The 18,820-nt window shown below is 39.1% G+C and overlaps 1 protein-coding gene across 1 annotated transcript in view; it reads right to left on the bottom strand.

Moving 5' to 3' along the window:
• Positions 1-6,477, bottom strand: part of TSPAN13 (tetraspanin 13) — a 34,052-nt gene extending 27,575 nt beyond the window's left edge. Inside the window, exon 1 of the mRNA XM_032642173.1 lies at positions 6,152-6,477. Within this exon, the coding sequence (XP_032498064.1) occupies positions 6,152-6,214 (63 nt within the window). The 5' untranslated portion in view covers positions 6,215-6,477. The remainder of the gene's footprint in view (positions 1-6,151) is intronic.
• Between the last annotated feature and the right edge of the window lie 12,343 nt (positions 6,478-18,820).

Raw genomic sequence — 18,820 nt, 5'->3', positions numbered from 1 at the left:
TATTTGGCTGCCTTCTAGATTTAATTTTGAGCAAATTATCCTGTTTATGCAAGCTTTCATTAGGTATGTTTTAACCTCTGGTGAAAAGGGAACAGCCAATTCTGCAAATTCCATTCAAGAAGTATTTAGAAAGTATAAGCTCTGTGCTAAAAAAAAAAAAAAAAAAAATGCTACAAACCAAAGGATGCAACAAAGAGAAAGCTATGATCTCCGCCAATAAACGGTGGATAGTCTAGCTGGGGAAAAAGCAAACACAAAGCAATCTATAGTATGGAGCATTGGTATGGTTAATGGCAAAGATAGAGTAAATTAAATCTTACAACACTGACTCTCAGCCCTCACTGTAATTTAGAATTAGCTAGGAAGATTTTAAAAAGGGTTTTTTTTAAACCAAAAAAATCACATGCCTCTCCCTCTCTCTGAATACTCATTGAATTAGTCTGGGGTGGCACTCAAGTAGTAAGACTGATTCCCAAGTGAAAATTTAAGGAAACAATTCTTTCTGACTTAAGAAACGGGAGGCTTTATTTGAGTAGTTTTCAAAGACAGAACAAGGTATTATAGGTCAAGAGCAGAGGATCAGCAAAGACAGGCAACAAAGGGCAAAATGTCTGGGGAACCCTCTGTGGCTGAAATATATGAAGACATGCACACGGGAAGAGCGGATGGTGAAAGATCTTAAATGGCATGCTAAGGAATTCGGGTTTATTCTCTGAGAGTTTTCATCCACTATTACAAGTGCATTATTCATTTTACAGTGATAAGACAATATGGAGGAACAATTCAGGTGAAATGTGATAAGAAGGAAGACGAACTAAACCTAGCCTGTCTTCACCAGTAATTCATATGTGTTTGAGGTGATGTGGCCCACTTTTAAACTACCTAAAACTGTATGCAAATTAAACCACTGAGATGTTCAAATCTCACTTTTCAAACGTAGGCTGAAATACAATTATTCCCCTAATAAATTTGCTTTCTTTCTAAAAGCCTCTTAATTATGTTGTTAAACTTTGTGAAAGAAAATGACCTCATTTCAAGTAAGAAATGACATAAATAGCACATTTCGGTAACTGTTTTAAAATCAAAAGTTGGGAAATTTCACAAACATATTTGGCACAAAGGCCGACTATGAACACCAGCTCAACAGCATCACGTGAAAATTCCAGGTTCTGTAAACAGTGAATCATTTTTAAATTCAAAATCCAAGTAAATATTCAGCAACCACTTAAATATTTTAAATTCATTCAGTAGTTTGAACAAGGGCTGAGAAATAACATAAGCCTAACCACATATTAAATAAGAATAATTTGAAAAATAATGATCAGAATTTTGAAAAATGTCAAATATAATAATTTGAAGGCAATTACAAAAGTAGATTTTTTTTCTTTGGCTGAAGTATTAGTGTTTTTCATTTATTTTGGAGTAGAAACTGAACAAAATTATACTTTTCCAGCCCTCTAATGACCAGAATAGGACTTTTAAAAATGTACAGGAAAATCATTCCAAATTTATACTCACCATACCTCAGTCATTTTTTTCTTACAACTGAAAGATTAATACTACTGCTTTGAGGGTATGAACTCTTGCCCCCGTAGGGCCTGCTTGAGTTAACACCAGCCTGTAAGTGTTAGAAATCCCAGTAGCTTGAAAACCTTTCCATTGTAACTTACAGGTTTGTAATTCAGAAATTTAAAATAATTCAACTTTTTCCACGAAGCTGTAACAACTTGCTCTTTTTTCTATAGCACATTCAAAGCATTTATCCACATTCTCTCCTTTTATCCTAACAACTCCACAAGGGAAGAATGAAAAATATCATCACCAGTTTAAATGAAAAAAGTGAAACTCAGATGGAGACGTTTGCCCAAGGTTAAATTCCAAGCAAGCTGTACAGTTGGTATTCAAATTTAGGTTTTCTTCCGAAACCCAGCTGTTTTTCTTTCCATAGACTGTACAGATATAGATATATATATATATATGTATATATATATACATACATACATACATATATATATACATACATACATATATATATTTATCTGCTATGTTTTACCTATTTTAAGACAACCTCAATTTCAGAGATACCTAAAACGCAAATAAACATATGTCTTAAAATGAATGTAAATTGGTATAATTTTTGACTGCATGGAGATTTTTTCCCCAAAGCAACCCAAGATATAGAAAAAATATTGCAAAAAACCAACAGAAGCAAACTTAGATTTTAGAAGAATAAATATAGAATAAGAAGCAAAACTGAAACTTCTGAAATGACCCTTATTTAAAGACCATGAGTTATATTCTGTTCCTTATGTTCTTAATTAAAACTATTCATACACACACACACATACATATAAACAGCAGTCGATTCCTAGAAGTCTTTTTTCTCTGCTTAAGAAGCACAAGGAGACATATGCAAAACGTTACATATTTTAATATAACACTTATTTCATACCTTCTAAAATTCCCCACAAATCACTAGGAATAATTAAAGTTATTTTTCACTTTTTTAAAATACTTTCAATCAAAATTATTTTAAAATAAGCGATTAAAAATAAAATAGACCGTTTTCCCAAAGCAGTTTTCACTTGTGTTTATATCCTGAACAGTATCAAAAAGACCAAGCTATTTCCACACTTCCTCAATTCAATCATGCCTTCTTCTCCAACCCACAAAGACCTACCCTAGTCCTAAATTTTGTGGCACCTAAAGTCAGTCCTTCCCTTATACAATATTAATTTTTCCACTCCATAAATCCCCACTAGATCCTGTCTTCACAGAGGAGGTACTTGCCTTTGTATGTGTTTATTATTTCCCACAGTTCTCAGCAGAATGCACACAGTAAGCAAATGTTTATTGACTGAAGAAAGCTCTTGAGATCGTATGTAGAGAAGATAGTGAATGAAAAAGAGGCTTCATGAGGCATGTTGATTTCAAAGCCCAGTTTGGTTCACTGCTGTATTCCCAGACTGAGAACAGTGCCTTGCACACAGTAGACACTCAATAAATATTTGTTGAGTGAAGAAACATTCAGTTTCTATAAATGTAGGAAGTTCTAGAGCAAGTCACTCTCTTTTGTTTAACATCATGAAAGTGCATAAAGAAACCATAGCTTCTCCCTTTCCTCCTGTATCTATAAACTGTTGATATTCACTACACTAATGTAAAGTTGTTCATTACTAGGGATTCTATTAATTAAAACAACCAAACCATAACCAACAACAAAAATCAGCCCCACCTTTGGCTAGTGATCAAAAATCCATGACAAGTTTGGGGGATGTTCCATCCAACCTATTTTAATGACATGCTTTCTGGACTGGTCATGAATTCTGCCCTAATCTCAAGGTCATAAGCAGGCCACCTGAGCATGTGGACAGTTAGGCTGCCCTAAGTTCCTCAAGAAAATGCTTCAAGGCAAGAGTGATGACTCAAAGCAGACCATGGCCTTTACACCTACCACACCCATATGCAATCCTGGATTTACTAACACTTTTAGAAATAATCTCAGATCCAATCCCACAACTTTGAGCTTATTTCGGAGGCAGCGACCCAGGTGGGATTGGAACCTATAAAGGGTCCTCCTATTCATGCCTTAAAAATAAATGTCTCCCAAGTCTTCAGCCTTAACCCTTCCCCCAACCACTTGACATTTCCCATCTTAAAATGTTGAGGTGAAACCAGGGAAGATACAGAATCTAAATAATAGCAATGGCACATTTTCATCATCTATTTAAGTCCTGGTTCAATGTTTACCTTTCATTCATTTCCAGTTTAAACTGCTGAACTCATCTAAACTTGTTCACAATGTATAAGCAGTAGACAGTAATTCATTTCAAGAAATATCCTTTTTCTAAAAAGCCTTAGGGCTTCCCTGGTGGTGCAGTGGTTAAGAATCCGCCTGCCAATGCAGGGGACACGTGTTCGAGCCCTGGTCCCGAGTAACTAAGCCCGTGTGCCACAACGACTGAGCCTGCACTCTGGAGCCCGCGAGCCACAACTACTGAAGCCCGCAGGCATAGAGCCCGTGCTCTGCAACAAGAGAAGCCACCGCAATGAGAAGCCCGCGCACCGCACAAAGAGTAGCCCCTGCTCGCTGCAACTAGAGAAAGCCCACGGGCAGCAACGAAGACCAAACACAGCCAAAAATAAATAAATAAATAAATTTTAAAAAAAATAAAAATGTTTAGATTTAAAAGGGCCAACCATCTTTACAGTCCTGTGAATTTCCGATTAATTTTTACTACAGTGCTATTAAAATCAATAGAATACACTCTGAAGGTCAATCATTTAGAACAGATATAAAAGTCTTATATAATATGCTCCTTCAGAGTTACCTTTCTCTTTGCTTTCCTAATACACAAGAGATTCAAGCAGAAATGACATATCTCAAAAGCAACAGAACCAGATTTAAAAATAACTTGCCTTTAGAAAAAAATATATATACGGCATATTAATCTATATAGACCTCCTCAGTGACGTAAGTATGCAACGCAGACATTCTACTGTGTGTAAGCAGATACTATAAGGTTAAATGTCTGGCAAACAGGTAGCTAAATCATGAGGGGGAGGGGCAGAAGTCAGCATAAAATGGGGAATGTGAAGTTCTAAACAGGCCATTCATGCTAACAAAAGAAAATACCTGGAGAATTGGTCAGCTTTTACTTAATAAATAATCAATGTGATAGGCATGTTCAGGTGAGACAAAGGTGGATTCTCATCTGAAACTTGACATGGATCTCCGATTACAAGTACCTGAATCACCAGGTGGTCTAGAATTTTTCCCAAATCTAGGATTAGTGACATGTTGATTAGATTCCTACTAACTAGTCAGAAAGACATACTTTTTACAGGTTTATGTCTTGCTTTCAAAGCTTTGCAACCCTGTTCACATACAAGGGAACAGTAATGCTAAAAGGACCCAGCCTCTCCCTCCTGCTGGGGACCACAGGCAGACTCCGCACTCCAAGGATGTAACCTAAGCTTGCACAGATGGCCTAGCTCTCTGCTAATGCACAGGAGCTGGGCTTGTTTTCAGGGTGGGTGCTGCAAAACAAACCCAGGTGTATTTATAGACAGGAGCAAGACTATGATGGAGGGATGATGACAGAAGATGAAGTTTCTTCTGCATGGTAAAGAAGCCTGTGGAAAGATCTGGATCCCACAGCCTGGGTTCCACTTCTTGACTCGCCAACTATCAACTATGTAAAGTTATTAAAGCCCTTTTCGGTCTATTATCTTACGTATAAAATTTAGACAATGCCCCTTGCCTCGGATGATTGTCAGAAAAAGGAAAGTGTATGTAAAATCTGGGACGTGGTAGGCCATTGGTAAACGGCAATCTACTCTCCCATTCTCCTGTTCACCCTGAATTGCCCCTCAAAAATTACAAACATACACTGCAGGGTTAAAACTAAAAAGCCCAAGCTGGTTGGCAGGGAAAGAAACAACCTGGGTGGAGGCTCGCTTATTTACTGGAGAATTTAGCTTAAAATGGATTTAGGATAATGATAAGAGGGGAGATACATGGGAAAAGCATCAGGTATAAGCAAAACTCCCCCCCCCCAACTCCCGCTCCCCGCAAAAAGGCATTCCTTTATGTAAGCACGAAACAAACTTCGGAAGCTGCGGATATCCTGTGAACCTACACGGTGGCCTCAATTAAAATCACAGGCGCACGTAGAGCTAAACACGACGCACACCATCCATATGCCGCCTTGTCAGTTTCAGATCACGCTATTTTTGCAAAATTGTCCTCAAACCCAAGGCGGCTCCCGCCTCCAAATCCGCCCCAGATGGATTTGGGAGCCAAGAGCGAGTTGCAGAAGGTATAAGGATGGGAAAGTGGAGAGGTCTGTTCAAATAACTGAAAAACAAGGCGGTGGGTGAGGGGGCGGGGTAGAGCAATGGGGAAGAGACGCGGCCAGTGAGCCAGAAAGACGGCGGCTTCACAATGAAAGGAAAAGACTGCGACAGTCGCCGGCTCCTGGTCCCCGGCGGGGACGGATGGCGAGGCCGAGCGGGGGAGGCCAGAGCGTGGGAAGACAGAAAGGGGGTGCGGGATGAAGTGAGAGTCATTGGCCAGACAGGGAAGTCACGGAGCACCCGAACAGGTGCAAAGCCCCCAGGCGGGGAGGAATGGACTCGGGATACTCACGGTGTAGAGTAGGTTGAGCGCGCACAGGCAGTTCTTGGAACACGCGAAGCCCCCGCAAACCATCTTGGAGCCTGAGGTTCCCGGCAACTGCAGGTAAAGTCTGGCTCCGGCGGAGCCTCCAGGCAGCCTCTTTGTCCTTGCCTTCGGGGCCTGGCCGAGGCGACGCAGCAGCGGAGACGCGGTGGGGAGCCCGGGGCTTGGGCAGTGGCTGCAGCGCGCGTCGCGCCCGCGGCGGTTCCTACCCGCTCTGGAACCTGCGGCCGCAGCAGCTGAAGACAGAGTCGGAGCCCGAGCCCCGCCCAGACCCCCCGCCTCGCCCCGCGTGCTGATTGGCCGCCGGCGGGGAACAAAGGTAGAAATATGCAAATAAATGCGCTCAGCTAGCTGGGATCCGGGAGGGGAAGGGAGGGCAGGGGCTGGGCGGGGCTGTCCCTGGGAGAGGGAGAAGGGGCGAAGGCCTTGAGGGAGAGTGCCTGAGGCCAGAGTGTGTGGCAGCGACCTCGCCGCGGGTTCCTGGGGAGCAGGTGAGGAGAAGAGGGCGGGACTCCACGGAGATCCACGCTGGCAGGGAGAAAGATGACAGCACCTCTCGGTTCTTGGCCCCAGCGGGTGACGTGGCACCATTTTGAATGAGATTTTAAAATTAAGCACCTGGCCTTGTTTGAATGAAGGAAAAAAGGAAGGAATGAAGCAATAAATGAATGAACGTGAACGATTTAAAAGAGAGAATGAAGTGGGGGAAAATGAAAGGAAGGAAATAAGTGAAAGAATAAACGGAGAGATGAAATCTCTGCTTTTCTCAGAAAATAGGTAAGGTATATGGCCCATAATTGTGACTCTTGTCAGGTCAGATGTATCCTTCAGGGATTTGCAAAAATGCTGATAAACTTTATCATACATGCAAAAGAAAATCAAGAGGTTTTTTTGTCTTCCAATCTTGCATTTCAATAAGCTGAGGGGTTTTTTCCCACAAACAACTGTGAAAAAATTTTAATGACACAGTCTCCACCTCTGTCAATTCATTATCATTTTGAGTGTCTATTATAGAAATGCTTCATGTATCCTCAGATTCCTCACCTATAAATTGGGATATTAACGGTATGTCAAGCACTCTTTGCAGAGCGCCTGGCACAGTGTAAGGACTCAGCTAGTCCTTAATACATGTCAGCTAGTATTAATATATCTAACAGTTTTTGAAAACCTGCTGTGTTCCAAGCACTAAGCTAAGCCAATAAAGGTTTGGTTATTTCATGGTGCCTTCTACCATAAAAGGTTCTTAGAGAGAAATATTCAGGTACTTATATGAAACCTAAGGGTTCATGCTGAGTAAGTTATGTGATAGCAAATGATACTGTATATGTTAAATAAAATATTGCAGCTGATAAAAATAATTTGTCTTCTTGGAATTGTCTGCTTCCTCTTCTAATCTCTCTTTACCTTCCCAGACCCGACTTCACCAAGAAAGCCACATTAATTCTTTAGCCTTGGTATTCCACATTAACCTTTTGTATACACCCAAATGAGTTCCTTTTTTTTTTTTTAATTTTAATCTGGAAAATGACCTTCAAACCCAAATAAAACTTTGTGGCTCAGCTTTCCATTTGAGAAGCCAGAGGCTTATTAAAGAAGAATTAGGGAGGAAATCTATTCTTTCTCTTCTCATTCGTGGATGTCACCAATGTTACTACCACTTCAACATAACTCAACCAACTGTGACAATTCTCTATTTGCTTTCCTCATAATACACTCTACTATCTGTCTGTGGGTTGAATCTCTTACTTTTTCTCATAGGAATGTCCCCTATCAGTCAGGGGCCCAGCAGGAAGGAGGTGGCTCATTCAATGACTGAGAAGAGTTTAATAAAGGGACTGTTTTGAAAAATATGGACAAGGTTAAAGGAAGCCAACAAAGGATAGTGAAGCAGCTCAGAGCTAGCAAGAGCAGGTAGTTATTATAATTCCCCTTAAGTCTGGGGGGCAATTTAAGGGAGCAGTTACGGAAACCAGGCAAGAGCTAAAGTTGTAGGAGGGTTGCATTAGGAGTTGTGGCCTTTAAGAGGGAAAACAAAGAAAGTACTGCAAATTGGAAAACAAAACAAGTGAACATACTGGGATTCCACCTTAGAATTTGAATGTAGAAATTTGCAAAAGACCATTTGCTCCCACCCTAACAAGAATGAGCTAGAAAAGCTACAAAACTATAGTTTTTTAAAAAAAAAAAAAACCTATCAGAAAACAAAACAAATGAACAAACAAAAAACAAATTCACAGATACAGAGAACAGACTGGTGGTTACCAGGGAGGAAAGGGGTGGGGAGGTAGGCAAAGTGAGTGAAGAGGATCAATTGTATGATGATGGATGATAATGAGACTTTTGGTGATGATCACTTTGTGGTGTATGTGGATGTAGAATTATAATGTTGTACACCAGAAATGTATGAAATGTTATATATCAATTTCACCTCAACTAAAAAAAAAAAATCTCTCATGGAACTCAGGAACCAAAGACATCTAAAGGAACTAAAATCCAAGAAGTAATAAGACATTCTTAGGAAGAAAAAGCCCACAGTGTTTTTATCTCTTATGGATTAGCTATAGAAAGAAGACTGCCATAGAGAGGGATAAAGAGAAACCAGCTGATCATTTAACCATCTTTTAATGTGGGTGTATGGTCTAGTGTGACAGTTTATAATCCAAGGATCAAAAGCCACAGAGTGAGTGTACAACTACTTGCCAACTCTAACCCATGGGCCTTCACATAGTACAAGGATTTGAAGCTCTATAGGCTGTGGTCAGGCAAGAGAGCTCCCTCCCCAGCTATCTCAATGGGCACAAACATCCTCAAGTATGACAGTGGCTAAAAACAGGTTAGGACAGGAAAGACAAAGCAATCTGGGTCTTTACCTAATCCAAAGCAGTGGCTGCCAAAGACTAAGGAATTAGCAGAAGAGAAAAATCTCTTTACAGTATACTGCAAGAGCCCTCCAAAGCTGAGTTAAAACAGCAAGAAAGGGAGAGGACTCATAAGGACATGAGTGAAAGCCAAGGACATGACAGAAGAGCAAAGAACACTCCCCAGCAAAAAAAAAAAGTAACAGCCAAGTTGTAAAGCACATCTGAGGCTGAGAATGCTGGTGACTGAGCTGTAAAGTACAAAGAGATCTGTATGAGGTCTCCTTCCTATAAAAGGAAAATCTTGATTGTGTCCTCAAAAACATTTGAAGCCAATGCTGAATTGAACCTAACTAAACCTGTAACAAATCCTGATCCAGCTCAACTATAGTGCAGACTGACTTAGGTACCCATAGTAGCAGCCTGGCAGAATAAAGGATGTACCCATTTCTGCTGGTAAATATTATTTACTTTACTCTCAGTGTCCTTTTATACACACTACCTGACACACAATCAAAAATTATGAAAGACTTGGATGATCAAAAAAATTTGACCTATGGTCAAAAGAAGAAATGGTCAGTAGAAGCAGAACCAGAGATGATCCAGATATTAGAATTATCAGACAGGTCCTGAAAACTCAAAATGATAAATGTGTTCAAGGATTTAGTGGAAAACATACAGGAGCACACGGAGAATTTCAGCAGAAAGATAAAGATTACTAAGGGGAAAATGAAAATAAAATGAAAAATATAATCAGAGATTTTTGAAAATGTGATTTCAGCAGACTGGACACAACAGAAGAAAAAAGTAAACTTGAAGATAAGTCAAAACTAAAACACAAAGATGAAAAGTGGAAAAATGGATCAGAGCATTTGATACCTGTGAGACAAAAATCTAGTAGTGTGTGTGTGACTATAGTTCCAGAAGGAAAAGAGAAAGAAAACGGGGCAGAAGGAATATGTAAAGAGAAAATAATGGTCAGGAATTTTCCAAAGTTAGTAAGAGATATCAACGCACAGATCCAAGGAAGATCACCTCCACCATTCTCTACTAGTCAGGAGAACCCAAGCCTGACAAGTTTCAAAGTGAGGGGAAAGCAGACCCACCTCGTGATGGGAGGGTTACAAGTCACACTGCAGAAGAGCATAGAGGATGCTAGGTACTGTAGTGTATCTTTGGAAAATAAAATCTGCCACAGGTAATGTCCTTTTTCCAAATTATGCTTTGATGTTGCACCTTTGTTGACAAATTGCTGTTTTTGAGTGAGGAAAAAAAATAGGACATTGGACTGTAGTTCTTCTCAGAGAATTATATTGGAGACTAAGGTAAGAGACTGTTTATTTTGTTAAGTGGAAGAGGAAGTTTTATTTTTATAAAAGAAATTTGTCAGGCTTCCCTGGTGGCACAGTGGTTGAGAGTCTGCCTGCTAATGCAGGGGACACGGGTTCGTGCCCTGGTCTGGGAAGATCCCACATGCCGCAGAGCAGCTGGGCCCGTGAGCCATGGCCGCTGAGCCTGTGCGTCCGGAGCCTGTGCTCCGCAACGGGAGAGGCCACAGCAGTGAGAGGCCCGCGTACAGCAAAAAAAAAAAATTGAGTCTCCTAGAAAACAGCTTTTTAAACTGTTTTTAAATAGGAATAACAAACTAAATCTAATCAGTTTTACATATAATTTCTTAATCCTTAAATAAATCTTTAATATGAGATGAGTTTCTAACAATTTAGGAGATTGCTATACTCCTTTCTCTTTCTCCTTTGTTTTAAATGTGTTTTGTTTTGTTTTGTTTTTGATCTAATTCAAACAGAATTCTCATGCATTAGTCCAGATTCTCTGAGAAGCAAACACCAAGACTGGATTAGATGCACAAGAGATTCATTGGGAGAAACATCTGTGAGGGAAAATAGGAAAGGAGCCATAGGAGGCTAGGAGAGCTAAAAGAACACAATTCAGGTCTGACCTCTATGAAGGACAGAGGGAAGGAAGGATAAAAGAGAGGGAGGGATAGAGGGAAGGAGGAAAGGAGGAGGAAAGGAAGGAAGGAGAAAAGGGAGGGAGGAAGGAAGGAAAGTCTTAGACTGCAGTGCACATTTTAAAAGCTTTGGCAAGGAAAGCAGGGAGTCTTCAAGCCAAAGCCAAATGTCAGAGACATCCAGCACACCCTCCTGTAATGAGCCTGCCTTGGTATCTCTGCCACAGTAATTGGCTAGAAACATCAGCACAAATGCTGTGATGAATTTCAGAGTATAGCGTTGGGGCTGGCTTCAGTTATGCTCCCACGAGAGATCTGAGAGGTGTGTTTTCCTGAAAAATAATTGTGACTACATATTCCCCTTCTGTCCTAAAAATATTTCTCTAGTCACATTTCAAACGATCTTTCAATTTTTCAGTCTTCATCATTTTACCATGGAAGGAAATTCTCTCACTTCATCTGGGTAATCTATTGCATGTTTTAACAATCCTTATCTAAAAATTCTTTATTTGTGGCTTAGGTTTAGCTTAACATGATCTTAATTTTTTTAATTCTGTTTTTCTTTTTCTATCAGTTCAGTTTAAGGTCAACATTTCTTTTTTTAATAATTCAACACCAAGACTTGATTGTGTTCAACAAATCCTAAGCAAAATTACTCCTAAGGTATTGTACAGAACTTTTAACTATGTTACCAAAAGACTTTCTAGACTTCTCAGAAATATAAACATGAAATTGATAAACATAAAATTGCTCGTGCACAATTTATAGTCAAATAAAATATCAGTAATACTGCAAATTTAAATTGCTTCAACTACAGTACACTTTGCTATATCTAAACCCCACTGTATTTTCCTTAGTCAATAAAATATCCTTAAATAAATTAAGCGCCAATTTTTTAAATGTCTCTCAGTGATTTTACTAGAATTGATCCAGTTAAATTATTTATAACGATTTTCTTTTTATTACAAACTTCTTTGTCATCTATTCCTCTGATACTCTTGTGTCTCCAGGGAAATAAAGGAAAGAACTGTAGAAACTTTCCTTTGTAATGATTTGCAGCTTTTTGCATTGAATGAAGCTTGAGAAGGGAGTTTCTTGGCCAAGAAGGAGACGAAGGAGCTGATCAATAACTGTCTGTCTTCTTCCGAGTCTATCTCTTGCTCTATTTTCTCTGTTATCCTTTTTGATGTTTTGCCAAACTTTAGCAATTAAATGCAACACATTCATCCCTCCTACAATAATATTCAGACTCCCTTTTGCTATGCAGGATGTTTCACAATTCATGCTAAAAGACCTCAAATCATAATTCATTTTCAGAAAATGTTTTTCTTCTAACCACAAATTAAACTTGAAGTTTGTTATTGCTTTTACTTGCTTTATTTTCCCCTCCATATGATGCCAAGAAGACTAAAACATATAGATATATATGACTATCTTCTCATATATGACACTAAAATCTCAATTCTAAATGTCTGTAAGTGACTATTTTTGGTGGCATATTCAGCTATTACAAAATTACATACAGTTCCAGGGCCTAATGGGCAAATTCAGCTTGATGGCCAGACAAATCCAACCTGATCAGCTGACTTTAAAGAGGTGGGACAATCAGCTTTAGTGACAGGATAATCCTCTTGGCCCTTTGCCTCTTTTGTCTCCACATTCTCCCTTCCAATTTTTCTTTATTCACTATATTAACAATGTACCAGTGAGATTACAATTTAGAGGGAATTGATGCAATTTATTAATGTTCCATCACACCTAAAAAAATCTTTCTGGAAATCTACCCTATTTCAATTCTGAGGCCTGAATGTGTTTCATTTTAAGTGCTGTAGATCAGTATGTGTTGTATTTATTTAGTCCAATGGCTACTTCAGTAAATACATTATTTTTATTTGAAAGCGAATAATTAATAATAATTAATACAAATATATTAGAATGAACAGGAAAAGGTGCAATTAAAGTGGTCAACAGCTTTATAGCTTATTTAAATAAGCTATCATTATGTTTGAGAAAAATGGAAGGAAACCTAGCATTTATAAGGGTGACTAAATGTTCTTAATTTTTATAAAAATGTATCTTTCTGCCTCACCTATAAACAGTTTATGAGATCTAAAAGTGAGATTGATATAGTCTAATGCAGCTTCTGTTGCACTGGAAATCGTCCAAGCTGGAAACAACTCAGATATCCATCAATACTAGAAATGGATAACTAAACCATGGTACACTCACATAGTGGAAACCTATCCCAAACCAAAAATGAACAAAATCCAGCTAACTCAACAATATGGATATGTCTTACCAACGTGGAGTTGAGTGAAAGAAACCCAAACGCAAGAATGTAGATTTTATAATTCCATTTATATAAAACTCAAAACCGTAAATTTAATGACAGTATTTAGAGATGACTTAAAAACTATAAATAAAATCGAGGGATCGATAACCATAAATATCAGGTAGTCGTGCATTTGAGGGAGTGTGTGTGGAAACAGTGATTGGGAAAGGGTGAGCGGGGACTCCCCGGGCGCTGACAGTGTTCCTGGATGATCACTTTGGGATTAGACTGTGAAAGAGTTGAGAGCGGGGAGAGAAATACTTACAGCCTAAAGCAGCAGTAATCTGATATTTTAAATTATATAAACAATGGTATTCAAAAAAAAAAATAGTAAAACCGGGCTTCCCTGGCGGCACAGTGGTTGAGAGTCTGCCTGCCGATGCAGGGGACACGGGTTCGTGCCCCAGTCTAGGAGGATCCCACATGCCGCGGAGCGGCTGGGCGCGTGAGCCATGGCCGCTGAGCCTGCGCGCCCGGAGCCTTTGATCCGCAACGGGAGAGGCCGCAACAGTGAGAGGCCCGTGTACCGAAAAAAAAAAAAAAAAATAGTAAAACCACCTGTGTATTTTTCAAACTTAGTTTCTTGCACAAATTTTTCTTTAAAACAATAACTGTTTATTAAGGAGTACAGTTCGTAAGGTGACTTTTGTCATTTCAACTCAGGGGGTTTTGTATAGTAGCTGTTACTGCCATAAAATGCCAACTGTGTCTTCATGATATTTTTGGCAATCTACCAGGTACTATTTAGGGCAAAGACACATAATTTTGGGAAATAAAAGTGTGTCTGAGTTAAGTCATATCCTGTTTACAAGTTCAAATATATTGGAACACATTGTTTAGCACTTTCCTAAAATAAAGGAGCATGGTAAATTTTTTGAGACTTTATACAACTGGTCAGAAAATATTTCGTCTCTCTCATTTTATTGAAATTGCCCAGTGTATTGATCTAGGTTGGAAATTATTTCTCCTTAGAAGTTTGAAGGTCTTTATTAAATTCTGTCTTGCAGTGTTGTTGAAAAGTCCAAAGCCGTTATGATTCCTGATACTTAACTCATGACATTTTGTATTTTTTTGATCTTCTCTTTGAAGATTCTATTCTATTCTATTCTCTTTGAAGATTCTATTCTCTTTATAGAATCTTCTCTTTGACCTCAGTGTTCTGAAAATTTGGAGGAACACTTTAAGAAAAAGAATAACAAAGTGCAAAAAATAAAATCTGGTACAAAATTAAGTAATTGTCTAGAATAGGTAAACACAACAAATTATAAATTTTTAAAATGATCAGTCCTAAAACCTCACAAAATCCTGAAAAAAAAACATAGCTTTTATTAATTTACTGCCTTATATAACTGTATAATACATTTTTTCTTTTTGGCTACTTACTTTGATCTCTTTTTTATGTGGTAAATGTTTTGTAATATTTTCCACAGAGAAAATAGAAAAGTCATTATCTTCTCTCTAGTATGATTGAAATTTATTTATTATCAATAATTTAACTTTTTTTGCTCTACAACTTACAGTCACAATGCATTATTGGTAATGTTACATAAATTTGGAGAAACCCCTGATCTCCATTATCTATTTCTGCATAATATATTACATTACCCCTAAATTTGATAGCTTAAAAAATAATCTCTTGGGGCTTCCCTGGTGGCGCAGTGGTTGAGAGTCCGCCTGCCAATGCAGGGGACACGGGTTCGTGCCCCAGTCCAGGAGGATCCCACATGCCGCGGAGCGGCTGGACCCGTGAGCCATGGCCACTGGGCCTGCACATCCGGCGCCTGTGCTCTGCAACGGGAGAGGCCACAACAGTGAGAGGCCTGTGTACCGAAAAAAATAAATAAATAAATAATCTCTTTATTCTATCTCATAATTTCATAGGTCAAGAATTTGAGCAGGGCTGAGCTGGCCAATTCTTCTGCTCCCTATAACGTTGATAGGACTCTTAGGTGATATTGAGGTGGCAACCAGGTTGGTCTGCAGAGTCTGTTTTCACATCCTCACCTGCTGGGGTTCAGCTGAGATGTTCTCTCTCTCCACTTAGTTTTGGGGACTATCCACATGGTCTCTGTGTGAATTTACCACATAACGTCTTTGTGCTCTAAGGAACAGAGTGGAAGCTTACGGTCCTCTCAAAGACAGGCCTCAGAACTGGCACAGTATCACTTCTTGTACTCTGGGCAGAGAATTAACTGGTCAGGCCAGATTCCAAGGGAGAGGAAATTAGACCCAATCTCTTGATAGGAGTGTGGAAAAGATTTTTGGGGGGTGTCTTTACTATACCACATTGATTCTATTTTAGTTACCTATTGCTACCTAACAACCACCCCCCGCCCAATAAGAGAAGCTTAAAACAATAATTTGATATTATCACCCATGGTTCTGTGGGTTTTCTGGACTCAGTCAGGCATTTCTCACTTGAGGTTTCTCAATCTGTTGCAATCACATGGAGGCTTGAATTGGCAGGACATAAAAGATGGCTTCTCACCAAATGCCTGGAGCCTCAGCTGTCATGGCTGAAATAGGTGGAGGATGCATGCCCTCTCACATGACTAGCTTGAGCTTCCTCACAGAATGGCAATCTTAGGGTAATTGGACTTCTTATACAATGTATTGCTTCCCCTACAGTACATGTTTCAAGAGATCCAGGCAGAAGCTGCAAGACTTCTTAGGACTTAGCCTCAGAATTCACCTACTAAGGTGAATCTACTACTTGGTAGGTGAATTCACCTACTAAGAATTCATCACTTCTACCACATTGGTCAAAGCCAAGCAATATGGCCAACCCAGACTTAAGGGAGGAGATTGTACAAGGGCATGAATACCAGAAGGCATTGGGGGTATCTTTGATGTTAGTGGTCTCAAGCTAACAAATTTCTTTCATATATATTCTCTTCCTTTCAAGGCATTTCATAATCTTAAATACTCTTGAATCGACAACTCAGTAAGTTTGCATTGATGTCCATAAGTAGTGACATATTATAGGTTTTATGCAATTGTACCTGATATGAGAAAACTTCCATTTTGATGAGATACATACAGTTGAGACAGAATCTTCCATTTACAATTTTACATATCTAATGATTGAAAGAATTTTCCACAGACTTCCTTTTGGTTCTGCAAATCACAATCTTTCTCCTCCATGTTCTTTTTGTGCTGGGTTCCATAGGATAAATTCATAACAGGTTCTGATTCTGGCACTGCACCTTTGTGTTTCATGGAGTGGATTAACATGGTAGCAATATGAGTTTTCCTGGAAGACATTCCTACATGAAAATAGCTAAACTATATATGGAATATATATATGGAATATCTGTATATGGAAGTGACTTCAGGCTACATAACTATATCACACTAAACCCAAACTAAATATGTCCCTAGCTTAATTCAAATATGTGGACAGCCTCTACAAAGCCACCTGACAGGAGGGAGAAGTGTGACAGAGGAGAAGTTGGAGCAGAGAATGTCAGCTGATTAGGGTTAAAATATCTTATGTTTGCATGTTTTACAGAAACGTTGGACTATTTGAACACATTGCTAGAACGCCTTCCCAAAGCCTTTGTAAAGGCTTATTTACACTCTTTTCCTTCACCTCCAGTCTCCCCAACACTTGAGGATAGCTTTCCTCTGGCTTGCTGCTACAGGCTCTATTAACATGCCTCCTTTCCTCAGATTTTGTCCTGCTTCAATCTACTCCCTATCCTGCAACAAGAATAATCACTCTAAAACATAAATTTGACCTGTTTGTCATTCTAAATTAAAATTCTCAATGGCTCTTTGCCATTTGTCAAATTCCTTAACATGGTTTACAAGGCTTTTCAAAGCCTGGACCTTTCATGCTAATTCATCTCATTGGCCTTTCAAGCATTCTTTAATCCAAGCACACTGAAGTATTTTAATTCCCTGGTATTCTTTTCACTCTGGGCCTTCCTAATTCCTGAGTCTGGGTTAGGTACTCTATTAGATATGGTAGATTATGCTGCAATGAAAATGTGACCCTGAACTTTCATAATTCTAACAAAGGTTTATTCCTCACACATGCAAAACTGAAAGTCAAAACAGCTGTCTTTATGCGTTGACCCAGCAACCCAAGCAGCTTCTATCTTATCACGTCTCGGTGAGGGCCTGCAGAGTGCACACTTGCTTATAAAGCTTTCAGTCATAAGGGGTCCAAACACCTTCTGGTCACAGTCCCTGGGCCAGAATAAACTGAATTGCTGGAATAATTGGTGAGGAACACTAACCAGGTGACATTACCCATCTAAGCTATTCCCATCACACCTTCTACCAACCCCATCATCACTTTTATCACTCCTTTTGCCCAGGTCTTTTCACTTATCTCTCCACCCATTCTTTTTCTTTTTTTTCTTTTTTGAATTTTATTTATTTTTTTGTACAGCAGGTTCTCATTAGTTATCTATTTTATACATGTTAGTGTATATATGTCAATCCTAATCTCCCAATTCATCCCACCACCACCAACCCCCCCATGACTTCCCCCACTTTGTGTCCATACGTTTGTTCTCTACATCTGTGTCTCTATTTCTGCCCTGCAAACCGGTTCATCTGCACCATTTTTCTAGGTTCCACATATATGCATTAATATACGATATTTGTTTCCCTCTTTCTGACTTACTTCAACTCTGTGTGACAGTCTCTACATCCGTCCACATCTCTACAAATGACCCAATTTCGTTCCTTTTTATGGCTGAGTAATACTGCATTGTATATATGTACCACATCTTTATCCATTCATCTGTCGATGGGCATTTAGCTTGCTTCCATGACCTGGCTATTGTAAACAATGCTACAATGAACAGTGGGGTGCATGTGTCTTTTCAATTATGTTTTTCTCTGGGCATATGTCCAGAAGTGGGATTGCTGGGTCATATGGTAATTCTATTTTTAGTTTTATAAAGAACCTCCATACTGTTCTCCATAGTGGCTGTATCAGTTTACATTCCCACCAACAGGGCAAAAGGGTTCCCTTTTCTCCACACCCTCTCCAGCATTTGTTGTTTGTAGATTTTCTGATGATGCCCATTCTAACTGGTGTGAGGTGATACCTCATTATAGTTCTGATTTGCATTTCTCTAATAATTAGTGATGTTGAGCAGCTTTTCATGTGCTTCTTGGCCATCTGTATGTCTTCTTTGGAGAAATGTCTATTTAGGTCTTCTGCCCATTTTTGGATTGGATTTTTTTTTTGATATTGAGCTGCATGAGCTGCTTGTAAATTCTGGAGATTAATCCTTTGTCAGTTGTTTCATTTGCAAATATTTTCTCCCATTGTAAGGGTTGTCTTCTCATCTTTTTTATGGTTTCCTTTTCTGTGGAAAAGCTTTTAAGTTTCATTAGGTTCCAGTTGTTTATTTTTGTTATTTCCATTTCTCTAGGAGGTGGGTCAAAAAGGACCTTGCTGTGATGTATGTCATAGAGTGTTCTGCCTGTGTTTTCCTCTAAGAGTTTGATAGTGT

Source organism: Phocoena sinus, chromosome 9 (genome assembly GCF_008692025.1).
Source record: "Phocoena sinus isolate mPhoSin1 chromosome 9, mPhoSin1.pri, whole genome shotgun sequence".
NCBI lineage: Eukaryota > Metazoa > Chordata > Mammalia > Artiodactyla > Phocoenidae > Phocoena > Phocoena sinus.
The sequence above is the reverse complement of the archived record's forward strand: the minus strand, read 5'-3'. Positions and strand labels throughout refer to the sequence as shown.